General features: G+C 42.5%; 2 protein-coding genes across 4 annotated transcripts in view; one reads left to right on the top strand and one right to left on the bottom strand.

The window, feature by feature from the left end:
* The window catches only part of VEPH1 (ventricular zone expressed PH domain containing 1), a 162,520-nt gene that overhangs the window by 132,475 nt on the left and 11,555 nt on the right, over positions 1–18,490 (bottom strand). For 2 of the 3 annotated variants that reach the window (XM_060274450.1, XM_060274451.1), the window contains exons 2-4: positions 17,512–17,762; positions 15,168–15,383; positions 12,361–12,538 (exon numbers count right to left, since the gene is read on the bottom strand). In XM_060274450.1, coding sequence (XP_060130433.1) covers positions 12,361–12,538; positions 15,168–15,383; positions 17,512–17,649 — 532 coding nt within the window. In that variant the 5' untranslated portion in view covers positions 17,650–17,762. The remainder of the gene's footprint in view (positions 1–12,360; positions 12,539–15,167; positions 15,384–17,511; positions 17,763–18,490) is intronic. The other variant, XM_035133536.2, reaches the window with a different exon arrangement.
* Positions 1,173–7,986, top strand: PTX3 (pentraxin 3). The gene is made up of 3 exons (XM_035133541.2): positions 1,173–1,485; positions 1,869–2,411; positions 6,277–7,986. Exons 1-3 carry the CDS (start codon positions 1,353–1,355, stop codon positions 6,894–6,896), a joined length of 1,296 nt encoding a protein of 431 aa, XP_034989432.2. The 5' UTR covers positions 1,173–1,352; the 3' UTR covers positions 6,897–7,986.

Raw genomic sequence — 18,490 nt, 5'->3', positions numbered from 1 at the left:
ATAGATTGAGGGTGCCCTTGAACAAGGGACATCTTAGAGCCTAAGCATTCCACCTGCAAACTAGGTAGCCCTGTGATCCATCTTGCAGAGTTGTTGTGAGTGTCAGCAAAATAAGGGTTATAATCAAAAGCCACCTGCAGGCTACTGTCTAGGTCCAGTAAGGCACCCCAGTGGGTAGATGTCAAGGCTTCCTTGAGCAAATCTTCTCAAGGAAGATCAGCATGCAAAAAAGAATGCTGCTGGCAAGGGTGGTGAGGAGAGGAACACATCCAGCGCCTGGCACTTTGTTAGCAGCAGCCCATCCTAGTTCCCAATTTACCCATGATTTGGGAGCCTGGATAACTCAGTCGGTTAGAACGTGGTGCTGATAACACCAAGGTTGAAGAGTTGATCCCCGTATGGAATAGCAGCATATTCCTGCATTGCAGGGGGTTGGACTAGAATGGTTCTCAGGATCCTTTCCAACTCTAGAATTCTATGATTTCATGATCCTGTGATGGACAGCTGATTGCCAGTCTTAGGGGGGATGCAGAATATGTTCAACTGGTGTTCATGGCTGGAACAACCCAGTCAGATAGGTGGGGTTTAAGTTATTATTACAGTATTATTATTATTATTATTATTATTATTATTATTATTATTATTATCTTTTATACAAGTGAGCAGCTGCAATTTCATTCAGAAAAAGGGGTCTTAGTCCAACCCAATTTATCACTTATAATAATAATAATTATTATTATTATTATTATTATTATTATTATTTAAATCACTGCATTAAAAAAACCCCAATATACTTCAATTTGGGAAACTTCAAAGTTATGCAAAATCTTTTTTTAAGGGTTGTAACTTTGAATGTACTCTACAATGTTTTCAAACCATAGCTTGAAATTCCAGTCTCTCTTCATTTCAGCAAATTCACAATTTATTTGTTTTCTTGGCTTTTCATCCCTTCAGAATATTTTTAAAGAAAAACTAGTCTCCAAGGAGCTTTGCAATTCATAATAGGAGTTTCCCCCTTTACATGATTCCTCCCTTTACACTGGTAGGTAATCCAGCCACATTTCAAACTTTTAAGGTTCAGGATTGTGCAACCTCCCACCCACCCCCTTCTCCTCCCCACAACTCCCATCCAAAAAAAAAAATTAATAATAACCAGAAGCACTCCGATTACAGCACTAGCACTAGCATTACTCATTCATTCAGGTTCAGGCACTCTCAGAGTATTATTTAAGGGCTTTCTGCAACTCCCTCTCTTAGAATCATCTCTGCTCGGTTTCTTATTAGAGACCTTTTCATTCAGGAACACGCTGAGACTTTCAAGGAAACAGCTGGGGAAATCCTAATTCAAAGAAATGCTTTCCTTTGTGATCCTGTTTTTTGCTCTCTGGTCTCCCTCATCTAGTCAGAACCAGGATGAGTACGATGACCTCTTTTTCTTCAATTTTGACAATGAAGTTGAAAGTGTAATTCCTGCAACGGAAGAAAGTAAGTAGTTCTTTTGCCTATTTCGTCTAAGTCTTGCAAGCTAGCTGTTTCTGTAGCCATCGAAGGAAGGAACATTCAGAGTTCATGTTTCTTATGTTTTCACTGTTGTAAAAGCTGCAGCCAGCTAACAAACAAAAAATAGGTATGGTGATTACAAGACCTTTATAGGTAAAAGAAGGCAGATGCCTCTGTAACCCCACCAGCACTATTTGAACAAGTCATACCCTTGTCTTCCGGGGAAAGAAAGCAGTGGGAAGCTTTGAAGCACACTGAAAACAGTGTGCTCCAAAAGACTTATTTAAAAGACACCTTTGCTTAAGGAAAAAAAGAACCCACTGCACAGAAAGATAGATTTAACAGCCACTGTGTTTATTCTACTCTAGGTATTTCGTGCGATTGCCAGCGAGAACACACAGAATGGGACAAACTCTTCATCATGCTTGAGAACTCCCAGATGAAAGAGAATATGCTGCTCCACTCCCTCGATGAAATCCTTAAGGTGGAGCTGCAAGCACTGAGAGGGGAAATGCTCCAGTTAGTGCAGAAGTTGGCTGGTACGTGCACCACCTCGACAGAGAAAGCTGCTTCCCAAATCGTGAGCCAAGTGGGCCAGATGCTGGCAAAAAACAGCAGGCAAACTGAGGACTTTCCCGGGGTGCCTCATGTATCTGCGGAAGGGAAGATCCTCAAGGAGATTCTGCAGCTGAGCCAAAACATGTCCAGCAGGCTCGGCCACACTGAGCACACTTGGCAGAGGGGAGCTGAGGTGGATGCGCAGCAGAGGGGCTTTTTGCAGAGAGGCCGATCCAGCGACAAGGCAAGTGGGGGTGGTTCCATCCTGAATTCGCTGTGGCAAGAACTACAGGAAACCCAAGCTGAACTGAAAGAAGCCCAAAAAAGGACCACACAGCCCTTGTTGCCACTTGGTAAGTTAAACTCTATTGGCGGTGTTAGTTGATAAGTTTCACATCCGTTCCCCAAACAACTGTGTTTAAGCAACTCTTGTTAAATAGCGCCAATCCATGCTTCGTTTATACAAGGGGAAGCATTATTGTGAAGCCTGAGATGAAGGCATATTGTGTGGGAGCAGACTGTGTTTAGCAGATGCCCAGATTGTACAATATGGCAGCCAAAGAACACGAACACACGGCATAAAACCCATTTACAGGATGCCTAACAAGGAGACTATAGCTAGCATAATACTGTACTGGATGGTGCCAAAGGCAACATCGTTTCCTATATTTGACCAACAGAAAGACTCCTGTACTGGTTTACAGCTTACACATTTCCAAGGCCTTAATGTCTTCTTGACTCCTGGCTCCCAGCTACAGACTTCCCCTCATGTTTGCAAGAATAATCCACAAGAAAACCCCTCTTATTCCATTCCATTTCAGTCCCTTCTTTTCCTTCCTCTTCCCATCAACCTACCTGCTGCCTCCTTTGCAGCATTCCTCAGAGGCTATTTATGAACAAACCTTGACCCCGTGAGCTCACTGATTATGTCAACAGGCTATTCATCAATTCTCATGCTTCAGGGCATAAACAGATTCTCCACAGGGGCTCAGGAAGGCGGGAAAGCTTTCACCCTGGGCAGCCCAACTGCATAGCGATCCATCACAAAAATCCCCCTGCAACTTTTCTTTGAAATACCAGCACCACTCAAGTGCTTGGGCAGAAGTCACCATTATGCATGCCATGACTCATGTTACGATGAATAGAATAGCCATTTACATAAAATAGTTTGCAAACTTAGCCTTCTCTGCCCCAATTTACAACCCAAGGGGGATTTTTAAGGCAATACCTAGATGAATACCAATTCCTGAAGTAATCGAGGAAATATTCCATTAAAGGGAAAATCAAGATACTTATAATACTAAGTTAATAGTAAAAGAAAGGATGGCTCCAGCATTCAGAACTAGCCACACAGAACCAGCCTTTACCACAGTTCAAGGTTGCCTGCAGCTCTGTGAGGCAAATGATGCCAACTGTAGATTTTGGTTGGCAGTGCCAATCACTGGCCTCCAAAGCATCAGTTGCCTGTGAAACCGAAACATAAAAGTTTCTTTTGTTTTATTTGACTACAGTGGGACCGAAAAGCAAACAGATGGCTGAATAAACCCATACCATGTGTTGTGCATTCATTAGTCGAAATAGGTAAAATCTCACTGCACAGATATTCCCTTTATACTCATTGATAGAAAGCAGCAGTATGAGAATAAGACTCCTGCACATTCAAGAGAAAGTTTGCAAAGAACTACAGTCAACTTCTTAAATTCAAGAAACAACAAACTATAAGGAAAAAGTGTTTGTTTGTTTTTTAAAGAACAAGATGCATATAAATATAGTGATGGAGAGAGAGAGAGAGAGAGAGAGAGAGAGAGAGAGAGAGAGAGAGAGAGAGAGAGAGAGACCACATTTTGGTGGAGGGGTGGGGGTGCAGGGAAAGTACCCTGTAGCACAGACTGGTGCACATTCATTTTCAAAATATAAGGCCAAATTAAAATATAGTGGTTAAAATGCATTTTTGCATGCAACAGTTTCTACTTTGAACAGAGCAATTCCTAAGGACCTCTAAGAAATTCTTATCGGCCCTTTGATTATTTTAACAGGTGAGCTAACAAATGGATATTAACAGCTCCCTTTTCCCTTGATCAACATTCTGAGTTGCTTAAAGATGGAGGCGTCAGACTAACATTTCTTTTGCAAACCTTTGCAGCTGTGAAATAAAAGTGAAACCACTCATTTTTTACTATACTTAAGAGTAACAGTCATAAAGGTATGATCCAGCCAAAGGTAAGCACATGCTTGTGGACTTCAATGGGAAAGTTACGCCACAACTAAATGGCGTGGCTGATGGCGTGCCTGCTTTTTTAAGGGCGATCCTGTATCTCCCCTTCCCTTCTCCTTTGTAACATTTGGTAACGCAAAATATATGACGCAACATCACTTTGCAAGGTTCCTCCCACTCCACTTCATTGGCTGCTGCTTGAGAGGTGGGGGAACTCACAATGCAATGATGTCACACATGTTTCACATTATTAGACATTATAGAGGGGAAAGGAGAAGGAGGGGGAAGATTCGGGATTTCTGTTTTCTACAGCAGCCGCATGTCAGCTGCAATGTGCAGTCCTGGCCTCAAGCCCATAGAAATTAACGGGACGTAAAAACTCTTAACTTTGGCTGGATTCCTTTCTGCATTTTTTCCCAACTGATGAAGTCAGTGTGAAGTCCAGAATAACTCAGCTGAATTCACAGGACCTGCTCTTAATTCACAACAGACTGACTACAGACAGAATTTCGTTCCATATGTTTTGATAGGAGGAGGAAGGAAAGTCGTAATATGATTAAGAACAAGAAGAGTGTATTTTTGAAATACCCCACAGATCCCTCTGGAAATCTTTTCTAAAAGAGTTTTCAACAACTGGTTTTGATTTCTTGTGTATTGTGGATTCCTGCCAGGTTGACTCTTAAGGGGTTTTTCTGATCACACTGTTTCTGGTGTCTTATGAAGCTGGTTTTAATTTTGGTTACCCCTTGATAATAAAGCCAGAAATCCTGCAAATTAAAAAGCCATGTCTCTGCACACAGCTCTGCTCTCTTTAAAGAAGAGTCCCCACAGAATCATGTCCTAATGCCCCACTTCTCAGTGGTCAAAAGGTTGTTAACACACTCAAAGCCAAAAGCACGTGACTGGCCTGGTTATTACAGCTGAGATTTTGAGATGCATTTTAGCTCTAGGAGCTTGACATACAAACATTCATTGCTCATACAAAGCCTAGACAATAATATGTGTGTCCCCCACAAAAAATCCTGTGATATCTTTTCTCCCATATTTATTAGAGCACTTCTATGATTGACCACCATGAGTCCCATAATAGTTGGGGCCAGAATAGCCCTCATTTCGTTTTGAATTTGTTCTTTGGTCACTTATATCCCATCAAATAACATCCAGTTCTTGAGGACTACTTTCAACATTGCAAGGTGCAATGTGGTTTTTGAGGTATTACACTCTTTCTGTGTAATACTACTGTTTATTTGGTGTAATACAAGTAATCCAAAACAGGAAATCACATACAATAAAAGTGTCCTAAACAAAACATCTAATGATGTGCTGATCCTATAAAGGTTTTATGGACACTCGTTTAAAAATAGATCAAAATGTCAAGAACACAATCCACAATTGCAATAAATCTTTTCCATCTTCCACTGTCTGTCCTAAAATCTTGCTTCCTTCTCTTGCGGGTTTTGAGAAGAACCTTTGTTTTGGAAAACGAAAACTTTCGAACTGGAATTTTGGTGGAAATCCATTTTTAAAAAAACCCAAATTCAGTGGTGGAATATATGTCCCTTTTTTTTTTTTTACCAACAAACAGAACTTCATACAAGCAACTCCTGTTTGGATTGGGGTTGCATTCTGGGTCATTCAAGGTCGTAGATATTGACATGTATGGATGGTGCCATTTTGGTTACCTAAGGAATGGCACTCATATACAGTGGTACCTCGGTTTATGAACTTAATCCGTTCCAGAAGTCCGTTCTTAAATTGAAACCGTTCTTAAACCAAGGCACGCTTTCCCTAATGAGGCCTCCTGCCGCCAGTGCCCTTCCACCATTCGGCTTCCGTTCTTAGACCGAGGTAAAGTTCGCAAACCGTGACACTACTTCCGGTTTTGTGGAGTTTGTAAACCATACAGTTCGTAAACAGGGCTGTTCTTAAACCGAGGTCCCACTGTAATTACTTTGGTTGTAACTTAACTGGTTGATGATAACTTCATTCCGTTATTTTTGCAGGTTGTGACATGGCCCTTTTATTCCCAATGCGCTCCAAAAAGATATACGTGAGTGTTCACCCAACTTCCGCAATGATGCTCTACTCCTTTACTGTCTGCACATGGGTTAAAGTGACGGAGATTCTAGACAAAACTATTGTATTCTCCTATGGAACAAAGATAAATCCCCATGAAATTCAGCTGTATCTGAGCAATGATTCAGCTGTTCTTGCTGTAAGCAATGACAACAACAAGGTCATTGCCCAACAGGTCGTCTCTTCTGGACGGTGGATTCACCTCTGTGGCATCTGGAGCACAGTTAATGGAAGCATTTCACTGTGGGTAAATGGAAAGGTGGTGGCTGCCGCCACAGAAACTGCTGAGGACCACATCGTTCCAGATGGTGGGATTTTGAAGATCGGCCAAGAAAAGAATCGCTGCTGTGATGGAGGCAGTCTCGATGAATCTTTAGCTTTCTCTGGGAAAATAACTGGTTTTAATATTTGGGACAGAGTCCTCAGTGGCAAAGAGATAACAAGACAAGCTGGAGAAGAGGCTTGTAACATTCGTGGCAACTTAGTTGGGTGGGGGGTTACAGAGATTCTGCCTCATGGAGGAGCTCAGTATGTTTTTGGGCCCTGAACAGATGCCCTTCAAAAGTCCACGTCAAGACATCAAATGCAGAAAAATCTAGGAAGGGTGAATGTTTAAAGAACTGGTCTTACAAAAGAGCTTCCAAAGGGAAGTTGCTTTAAATCTCAATAGACAAGCAGTGATTGGGGATGGGGGGGATGCTAAATTCACGAGGTGCCACTTCAGCCTAGTCCACACAGGAACCCTTGGATAAGGCTCAGCATGGCAAAAAGCCTGCAAGTGACTGTAGCAGCTACAACTACATCACTCTAATTTTCCTGCTCTCCTCTGTTGTTCTGAGACTAAGAAGAAGAAAAATTGCTGCCAGAGGGAGGGTAAGTAGATGAGTAGCACTGAGAGACAGTTAGAAGATAGCAGACATTATCTGCTGCTAGAACAAGTAGTTACCAAGTCAGTGGGACGCCTTCTCACCACATGGAACCTCATTCTCAGGGGCACAGAAACAGCTGCCGCGAGGAACAATTTAAAATGGCTTCCATATGGCAGCCATACTATGTGCTCTCATGAAGTGTTAGTACTGTAAGCATGCAGCTCTAACCTGAGGTATGGATGAAATGTTGTTTCAACAAGCAAAAGTTAAAACATAATCAAAAGTAGTTTGCGAACATATTCAATAATTATATTGGAATAACAGTCCTTTGTGCAGAAGCTGTTCTCACTCATAGCAAACAGGTGTCATTCATGATAATCCAAGGACAGATTTTGGCTCAGTAACTTTCCATAAGTAAATAAATGGCTGGAGCTCTTTTTCTGCAGAGCTAATATCCTGTCTTCCGGATATCCCCGTTTGTAGATTTTATATTAGTAATGTGAATTTTACAGATGTACCATATAAGAGTATTGAAGTAACATTTGCTATTTTGTTTTCTTTTTTGTTGCAACTGGTATGTACACCTTAATAAAGCTAGTGCCGTGTCCAAGATATTATTTATACTGGAAACCAACATAGCATTCAGATAATTGTAATTTTCTTGTTTGGAATGGATACAGCTGTACTATATTGTAAATTGATTTTGTACTAACATTATTGAAATTATTTTTTATAAAAATGTACTGTAAATAAAAATCCTTTATCAGACTGGTATTTCTTATAATTTTATTCAAGAGGTCTGAATTGCCAAAGCAAGCCCAGCTTTGGAATGGCATGTCTCTTTCCTCTTGTCTTTCTTGTCTATGCAGTCTATGTACAGTTCTCAAATGCCTTGGTTCCCAAACGCCGAAAATCCCAAAGTAAGTTTCGGAAGCCGAATGTCTGAGGCGGTTGTCGGCTATTGTTTCCAGGGGCCCTGCACCTATCAGAAGCTGTGCCTTGGTTTTCAAACATTTCAGAAGTCAAACGGACTTCCGGAATGGATTAAGTTTGGCGCTTTATTTTTCCTATTTATTTTGCTATTTTGTTTTTGAGGCTTTTTTGGTTAATTTGTTGTTGTGACTATGTGGAACCCAGTTAAGCTACTGATTGATTGATTGATTGATTGATTGATTGTGTGACTGTGGAAATGGATAAAAGCCCTCCATCCAAACAATGACTATCGTCCGTGCAGGTAAGAAAAAATTAATTTTTATTTTTATCATCCACAATACTGTCTTATTTATTTTATAGTACAGTACACTGATTATTGCTTTCATTTTATGGAACAATGGTCTCGTTAGATAGTAAAAATTCATGTTAAACTGCTGTTTTAGGGGTTGTTTTAAAAGTCTGGAACGGATTAATCCATTTTGCATTACTTTCTGTGGGAAAGCGTGCCTTGTTTTTGGAACGCTTTGCTTTTGGAATGGACTTCCGGAATGGATTAAGTTTGAGAACCAAGGTACCATTGCCTGCTTCTCTGCATACAGAATAATCTCACAAATGAGTTCATATTCAGGGGCCTGAGAAGTGAGTAATACTCAATGGCCGCTGTCCAAATAAAACTGAGCTAAACTAAGCCAGATGAAATCAAGGCCTGTACTAGATCTTTGGTCATTCCAGCAAAACCTACTGTACTCTATGAGAACTGCAAAAGCTACTTCATGGGAACTAGAACAGCCTTCTAGTACAAAAGGTTGTTTTCTGCTGCTCCAGAGAAGCGGATACGGAGCAATGGATTCAAACTACAAGAAAGAAGATTCCACCTAAACATTAGGAAGAACTTCCTGACAGTAAGAGCTGTTCGGTAGTGGAATTTGCTGCCAAGGAGTGTGGTGGAGTCTCCTTCTTTGGAGGTCTTTAAGCAGAGGCTTGACAGGCATATGTCAAGAATGCTTTGATGGTGTTTCCTGCTTGGCAGGGGGTTGGACTGGAAGCCCTTGTGGTCTCTTCCAACTCTATGATTCTATTATTCTCCAACCTCATGCTCTCCACACCCCACAGCACACAGACCCCACACATACCCCACAGCTGGAATCTTGCACCTAGCATCCATTTGCATACACAAAAATGCAGACAGGTTAGGAACATGTGCACAGAAGCACATTTTTGCATGCACATAGGCCGTCTATGGATTAGGGTGTCTGCTCATTCATGCACATATATTTTTCAAATTCTCCCGCTTTCTTACAAATAATAATAACAACAGAAGGCAGCCTGCTTGTTTCTTAGTTCCTACAGCATCTTTATGAAACTAAACATTCCTTGCAATTTCATCTTAGATGTCCAGAGCAACACCTACTGGTCAAATGATGGAAATGGGGGGGGGGAAGAGAGAGAGAGAAAAAAAAATAAAGAAAATAAATGGGATATAAGTTAAATACTACATAGAACTCTTAACTACGTTTAAGTTAATGATAGAGTAATTGCCACACGTAACAAATTGCCACACGTAATAAAAATTGGCGCATAGGAAGTAAGGAATGGCATGAAAGTGGTAGACATATGAGTAAAAATTTTTTACGCACACACTCAGGGGTGTGTAAAAGACATAGGAGTAAATAGTTTTTACACACACTCAGGGTATGCACACAATACCCATTATTATTGTTGTTGTTGTTATTATTATTATTATTATTATTATTATTATTATTAGAATTTATATACCGCCCTATACCCGGAGGTCTCGGCGGTTTACTCTTTTTTACTCTGGCTTCAGCACATTGCCACCTCTGTTCTTTGAACTCGTGTACACTCCACGTTATCCACAATTATGCACAATCCACTGGTTTCCTCTGAAAATGCTGCATTTTTATGCGGTTTCCCCAAAACTAGTTTCACTCTGACTTCAAAACTGTTTGAGTGGTGAATTTCAGGTGTATATAGTGGAACGATTTCCTGGGGTTGACTCAACACGTTTAGTGCGGTGAGCTGCAGTGTGCTTTTTTTTTTAATAGAAAGAAAGGTGCCAGGACTCACCATGAAGTTGTCACAGAAAGTGCCAACCTTTAAACATTGGGGGCAGGGGGGAGGCGCTGGTACTGCATACCCTTGAGTGCCCCCCCAAAAGCACTGGTGGGATGGAGAAGTACCCCACTTCTCACCCACTGCAATCCTACCAGTGTCTACTCATAAGGACATATTCAATGGTAAGTGGGTTAGGATTGTGTTCATTTTTTAAAAAAGAGGTGGTAATTCTACTCAGCAGAATTATGCCCCCCCCCAAAAAAATGCAACTCTGGAATGCCTGCTTGAATTCTCTTGCAGGAGCTCCCTGGTGTGAGATTCTGAGCTATGTAGAAAGTCACTATCTGTTTCGAGCAGAAGGGATGATTTGCAGGCATGGAAGGGGCCAGAAAAGATAACATCTGGAGTTCCTTCCAACTCTTTAACTCTCTGATTCCATAATGCAGCCTTCCCTGACCGTCGTCCACTATGCCCAGCGATTTAGAAGTTGTAGTCCAACACATCTGGAAGACACTGTGTAGTGGAAGGCTGCACACACACACACACACACACACACACACACACACACACACACACATAGAATCATAGAGTTGGAAGAGACCACAAGGGGCATCCAGTCCAACCCCCTGCCAAGCAGGAAACACCATCAAAGCATTCCTGACATATGCCTGTCAAGCCTCTGCTTAAAGACCTCCAAAGAAGGAGACTCCACCACACTCCTTGGCAGCAAATTCCACTGTCGAACAGCTCTTACTGTCAGGAAGTTCTTCCTAATGTTTAGGTGGAATCTTCTTTCTTGTAGTTTGAATCCATTGCTCCGTGTCTGCTTCTCTGGAGCAGCAGAAAACAACCTTTCACCCTCCTCTATATGACATCCTTTTATATATTGGAACATGGCTATCATATCACCCCTTAACCTTCTCTTCTCCAGGCTAAACATACCCAGCTCCCTAAGCCGTTCCTCATAAGGCATCGTTTCCAGGCCTTTGACCATTTTGGTTGCCCTCCTCTGGACACGTTCCAGCTTGTCAGTATCCTTCTTGAACTGTGGTGCCCAGAACTGGACACAGTACTCCAGGTGGGGTCTGACCAGAGCAGAATACAGTGGTACTATTACTTCCCTTGATCTAGATGCATAGCCAGTGGGACAGGGAGGCAGCTGCCTCCTCCCCAAATCAATAAAATCCAATAAAAATACACAACAAACTGAGGTTCTTCCCCGCCAACAAAAGGCCTGCCCCCCCTTACAAAGATCCTGGCTACACCATGCATGCACACAAACAATACATTACCCATCATGTTACGTTACATTACTCATCCTGAAGGGGCCCACACATTGACAGGGAAGTGAGACATTGTTTTTGCTCCAATCTCACATCCAATCCTGAAGTTCAAACTCAAGCTGCATCAAGGGCCGAGCCAGGAATCTGCACATTTTGGGGGCAGTAGGGCCAAGAACATGGCCCCATAATCACATGGAGGCCCATGAACATGAGTGCATGAACATGAAATCTAAGGCATGCATTCGGATTGCTGTGTCTGAAACCATGTTGTTGTTTAGTCGTTTAGTTGTGTCCGACTCTTCGTGACCCCATGGACCAGAGCACGCCAGGCACTCCTGTCTTGCACTGCCTCCCGCAGTTTGGTCAAACTAATGTTTGTAGCTTTGAGAACACTGTCCAACCATCTCATCCTCTGTCGTCCCCTTCTCCGTGTGCCCTCAATCTTTCCCAACATCAGGGTCTTTTCCAGGGAGTCTTCTCTTCTCATGAGGTGGCCAAAGTATTGGAGCCTCAGCTTCACGATCTGTCCTTCCAGGGAGCACTCGGGGCTGATTTCCTTCAGAATGGATAGGTTTGATCTTCTTGCAGTCCGTGGGACTCTCAAGAGTCTCCTCCAGCACCATAATTCAAAAGCATCAATTCTTCGGCGATCAGCCTTCGAAGAATTGATGCTTTTGAATTATGGTGCTGGAGGAGACTCTTGAGAAACCATCCTGAAACCATCTGAAACCATCCTGACTGTTAAACTTTAGATTTCATTTATCTATTTAAAAAACCCGCACCACATGTATAGAAAACCTTACAGGACCAAATAGGCAAATCAGAATAGAGGAGTTCTGATATTTCTTACCTTGCAGGACACTTTTTACAATGGTTTCTGTGTGCTCGGCCAGCAGATCTGCTTTGCTAATTGCAGCAAGGGAAAGATAACTCGACATGTTCCTGCACAGTTCTTTGTTACCCCTCTGCAGAAACTTGACTGCGATGGGGACAGCCAACGCCATGATGGGAGGACGGTTATAATTCTGCTGAGGAAAACAGAGGCACCAAAAAAGCAACATTTATTACAAATCATTGAACCGGACTCTGCTTGGGTCCATCAACTAAGACCATGTAGCTTCTCTAGACATGGTCCTTTTAGCACCAGCTTGGGCTTCTCTTGGACTCTCCTTTTAATATTAGCTCCGAAAACTATTGCAGAAAAGCAACAATGGTCCACCTATGTAAAAACTGAAGGAATGGCTTTTCAAGACAGAGCTGCAATGTTTTGACCTGAGAACAGCAGCAGGTGAAGGGGTGGGGTGATGGCACTCATCCAACCTCTGCTTGCAAGTGTCACTACTGCATAGCAGAACAGAGAGGGTCAAGGTGGCAGTGAGGCTGGTGCAGTGCAAACAGGCCAGCAGGAGTGCTGGACCGGCTCCATTGGTTTGCACTGGGCCAGCCTCGCTGCTGACTTGTTCCTCCTCGCATCAGTATGCAGCAGCAAGGTGAGCAACCAAGGGCCAGGTGAGCACTACCACCTACCCCACTGTCCACTATGGCCCAAAAAGGTGTGCCCTGAGATCCCTTACAATGTTTCAGATGATGTGGGACCATCAATCCGGACCATGCACATAACTTGAGAGCTGGATCCTAGCAATGTGGAAAGCTGCATTATACCAGGTCATACTATTTGCTCAGCTAGACGAGTATTGTCCACGGACCAGCAGTGGCTCTCCAAGATCTCAGGTGGGGTTCCCCCCCCCCAATCACTGGCCATTTGATCCTTTTAACTTTAGATGCAAGGGTAGGGGTGGCGAGCCAATGTTCCAGGGGCCACATGCCAGTGGTGCAAGGGGCCAGATGCAAAAGTGGGTGAAGCCACAAAACCTTTGTGCCGAAGCCTAGTTCCTGCACACACTCACTCACCCCTCTCTGCCCTCCATCAAGGCAAAGAATAGGCATTATTGGGCATGTTGCAGCCACGCAAAAGCACTCAAGGGTGATGGGAAGAAGTGAGGAATGTGGCCTGGGGAGAATCCTGAGAGGACCTTTAGTCTCCAGGCCCAAGGTTCCCCATTATTGTGCTAGGATTATACCTGGGAACTTCTGCAGGCAATGTATGTGCTCTACAATGAGCTACGGTTTGTTTTCTTTGCAGCAACACAAAGAGGCAATTGCACTTTGCAATCCCTTTCCCAATAGCTTGGCTTTCTCAGGCAACTTGTACCACCTCTGGAATTTCTGGCCGAAATGGCAACTGATAGCATTTCTCTCTGTGTGTCTCTCGGGTGTACTTCTTTGTATAAAAATAATGTAATGGGAATAACTAATTTAGGAGATTGCAGCCTAAGGAGCATCAAATTCAGTGGGAGTCTGTTGATCACATGCCCCTTGTTTGCATCTTGATTACAAGTACAACTGATTTTAAGGCAATTAATATACTCCAGGCAACAAGGTCCTTTGTTTTGACAGCGTTACAAAAACAAGCGAAGTAGAGAAAATGGGGGCTTGTTCTGTTTATTAAAGAGTTATATTTCAGGAAATCAACACCTGTCTTGGATCCAGGATAATTTTTTCAACTTCCATTGCATAAAATGTTTATTTGGACCTTGTCCTACAATTCTGAAGCTGAAACAGACAGAACTGGGCACACAGCGAGTTTTAATTTGCCACCACACTGATGTGAGACCAGGTCTAGGAGCCCTTTCTCTCCCTCTCCAATATCATATTCTCAACCTTTTGGATGAAAACAACCAACAGTCAAAATAGATTAATATGATTTTTAAAGCAAGACAAATCTTTGGAGTTAGTGCTGAATGGAAGCCAGGGTTAGATAGCAAAAAACATTTTAGTGCTGTTGAAAGTTTGCAGGCAGGAATGGCAGGATTAAGACTGAAAACAAGGGTATAATTCACGTGACCAACTTAGAGCATAGCAAACTTTTTCAGGTGTGTTTCACAGCGCTCACTCCCCACCCCACCCCGCCACCCAAGCTGTTCACATCAGCATAGTAATTAGTGTCTGATAAACTTCAATTTGGGTATACACATGGAGGCAATGACACACAGAGATGTCTTTACCCTTTGTGAAGTTGTTCACATTTTGGCTGGAGATGTCTTAGGAATAGGGTTGCCAGACTCAATAGAGGACAGGAATTCTGTGCCTTTAATTGCCCTGCTCTCTTTTGAGTCTGGAAACCTTAAAGAGAAACCAGCAGACCCTTTGTTTAATTTCCAAGCAAAGGGTCTGCTGGTTTCTCTTTAAGGTTTCCAGACTCAAAAGAGAGCAGGGCAATTAAAGGCATAGAAGTCCTGTCCTCTATTGAGTCTGGCAACCCTACTTAGGAATGGCTGAAAGACTTCAACTGGTGTGAAGCTGGTTTTAAAAACAATGCATCAAACATTTCACAGCAAAATACAGGATACATATGCACTGATAAGGCAATGTGATAAGACACATTCACCACTGAATGCCTGGAGATAACCCAAAAAGTGAGCTTTTGCGGGGAGGGATGCTGTGTGAGAGAGGAAGAGTTACCTGAGAAAGTCTGTGACTACGGGGAGATTCCAAATCAAGTCTAGGGCAGTTCTCCAGTCAACCAAAAGCTGGTTGTTTGTGGAAAAAAGCATTGATCATTGCCAAGGACAATGTGCTTTGGTATAACACTCTCACCTGCAAAATGCAGCTCATAATATCAGAAGCAATCTTTGCATGTGGTGTATCTTCATCTTTCCCCGAAGGTTTCAGATTGTGCTCTAAGCAAGATTCCCAGAGTGCAACAAGGGCCTTCCCATGCTTCTCTATGGATTCTGTTTCCCTGATGGCCGTTGTGATTCGAGTGATGCAGATCTCCACAACAGCCTGGTCATTGTCATTCGTTTGGTAGTCCTGGTTGAGGCAAAACAGTTTGTGAGGCTTAGGTATGGAACTCAAGAGTCATCAGAATGAACCAAGCGGGTTAAATCTCTCCCATACACCAAACCAATCTATAGCTTTAGACAGAACTTTCAATTTTATTTATGTCACTGCTCTATGAGCAGGTTTTTTCCAGGTTGAGATTTGCTCCGATCTGGCTCTAAAGAGCGTGTTTTCTGAGAGAAAGTGGTGTGGCAAAAGCAAAACCACTCTGACCCAAACCTAAAAAGCATGGGACAAATGGGAAACTGCTCAGACCCTTGCTTTCTCAGCATTGGACATGTAGAAGTGTTGTTGTTGTTTAGTCGTTCAGTCATGTCCGACTCTTTTTGACCCCATGGACCAGAGCACGCCAGGCACTCCTGTCTTCCGCTGCCTCCCACAGTTTCCAACCATCTCGTCCTCTGTCATCCCCTTCTCCTTGTGCTCTTTCCCAACATCAGGGTCTTTTCCAGGGAGTCTTCTCTTCTCATGAGGTGGCCAAAGTATTGGAGCCTCAGCTTCAGGACCTGTCCTTCCAGTGAGCACTCAGGGCTGATTTCCTTCAGAATGGATAGGTTTGATCTTCTTGCAGTTCATGGGACTTCTCAAGAGTCTCCTCCAGCACCATAATTCAAAAGCATCAATTCTTCGGCGATCAGCCTTCTTTATGGTCCAGCTCTCACTTCCATATATCACTACTGGGAAAGCCATAGCTTTAACTACACGGACCTTTGTTCGCATAGAAGTGTGGACGAGTCCTATAAGTTGGTGACACACTGTGGATGGTAGTATTTTCCTCCAATCCTACTGCAAATCATTTTGAAGGGATGACCTCATGTGCTGGTGTTGACCTGCACTTATTACCAGCCCCTGTCACTGGTTCCTCCCCAATCTCCCCCCCCCAAGCCAGGCATATTGAAATCCGGCCCCTGTGGCAGTATATGCCCTGGGGTAAAATCCTTTTAAAAGCTCAGCTTCATCAAATCTGGCCCTCTTTGAAAAAAGTTTGGGCACCCCTGCCCTAAGCAGAAAAGCCTCAAATTCTTATTCCATCCTTCAAAGGGAAAAGGTTCTCTATCCTACTCCTTTTATTCATTCCTTTCTGCCCATCTCCATGATTCCTCTTTGGGGGAATGTTGGAGAATAATGATATGTGTAATTTTCTAAGGCTTCACTCATGTGACATCTTAACTGAATTATCTGAATTTGGAAATCCTATGAAAACGTGTGTGCTATACGAAAAATATGTATCACTGATGCCCTCTGGTGGGAGTTAACTTTTAGACTTTTGGTTTTTTAAGGAAAATCTTTTTATGAAATGGTTTTCAAATGTTAAGAACTAAGAGTTGGTGCAATGTAAAGGAGCATGTGCGAAATGGGGGGGGGATACTTATTTTCCCCCACCTTGCTAAAAAATGACTTCTTTTCAGGTGGACATAATTGAGGCTGGCCCGTTTTGAAACCCTCACACCAGCGTTTCTCAACCGCTGTTCCGTGGCACACTAGTGTGCCGCGAGACGCTGGCTGGTGTGCTGCGATGTGCGGCGACGAGAAGGGCGATTTGCATTGTCACGTGCCTGGCGGCCGCCAATAAACAACACTAACCCGCCGGAAAGCAATATTTCTCCTCTTTCCCAAAGCTCAGTGCAAACGAGCCTGGCGGCCGCCAATACACACCACTGACCCGCCAGAAAGCAATATTTGGCAAGTGTTTCTTACAGCCATAATTATAATATAGGGCGGCACAGAGTTAAATTTTTTAACCTTTTTAATGGTGGTGTGCCTCGTGATTTTTTTCACGGAACAAGTGTGCCGTGGCCCAAATAAGGTTGAGAAACATTGCCTCACACTACTTTAAAAACCATATTGCTCCTTTCCACCCCTTTCTCCCATTTCAGGCAGTGGATGACTGGAAATTTATTCTCACAATCATTGTGTAAAGCTCGGTCCCATTTTACCTATGGTAAACTGAGGATGAAATTCTGCATTCACTCTCTCTCTCTCTGTGTGTGATTGTACCCTCACATTCTTCAGCTCTTTTGAGATGCTCACGTTTTCTGATCCATTATTATACATTCCATCTCACACTCAAAGAGGGGGCATTAAATGTATTACTTACTGGAGATGAACTAATAGTTTTTATTTGCTCCAGAGCTTCTGACAGACATCCTTCTATTTCAGAATCGTCTAAGGAGAAGAGGTCCCCTGCACGGGAAAGATCCTTTTGTCCCAAAACGAGTCCAAAGAGATGGTGCATAGTTGATTGTTCAGCCAGAACGTGCTTCAGTCAATAATCCATCATCAAGAATGTGTCCCTCTCCTACACACAGGATTCATTTTCACATATTTTTGGACCTCTTCTGCCATAATCTGAGAAGAAGAAATAGATTAACAAGAATGCTTGGCTCTCTAAAAAAATTTTTTTTTTTTAAAAAAAGAAATAATCATGAGCATAACCACAAAGACACCAGTACTATATTAATTTTTAATATAGTTATACAGCATTTAATATTTAATACAGTACTATATTTAATTTTTAAGCATTTCAGTGCAGAAGTGAAATGCACTCAACTATACATGGTAAGTTATTAAAAACAATTAAATACATTTAAATAAATTAAAAACAATTTACTGGTCTTTTTTTTTTTTAAAAAAAAAAAAGCAGAATCTGTTTTTTATTCATGTGATGAGCTGCCTTGGGTCCTGCGCTGGGAGAAAGGCAGGATATACAATAAATAAATATTCCTCACCCATCTAACCAGGTTACGAAATTAGATGCATTTTTGGCAAAGATAAATACAGTGGTACCTCGGTTTATGAACACAATTGGTTCCGGAAGTCTGTTCATAAACTGAAGCAAACTTTCCTATTGAAAGTAATGGAAAGTGGATTAATCTGTTCCAGACGGTCCGCGGAGTACTTAAACTGAAGCGTACTTAACCTGAAGCATGGGTGTAATTGGTTCCGGAAGTCTGTTCATAAACTGAAGCGTTCATAAACTGAAGCGAACTTTCCCATTGAAAGTAATGGAAAGTGAATTAATCCATTCCAGATGGGTCCGCGCCGTTCGTAAACCGAAAATTCGTAAACTGAGGTGT

The sequence above is a fragment of the Zootoca vivipara genome, chromosome 5 (assembly GCF_963506605.1).
Source record: "Zootoca vivipara chromosome 5, rZooViv1.1, whole genome shotgun sequence".
In the NCBI taxonomy this organism is placed as follows: Eukaryota; Metazoa; Chordata; class Lepidosauria; order Squamata; family Lacertidae; genus Zootoca; species Zootoca vivipara.
This window is presented reverse-complemented; position numbering and strand designations above follow the sequence as displayed.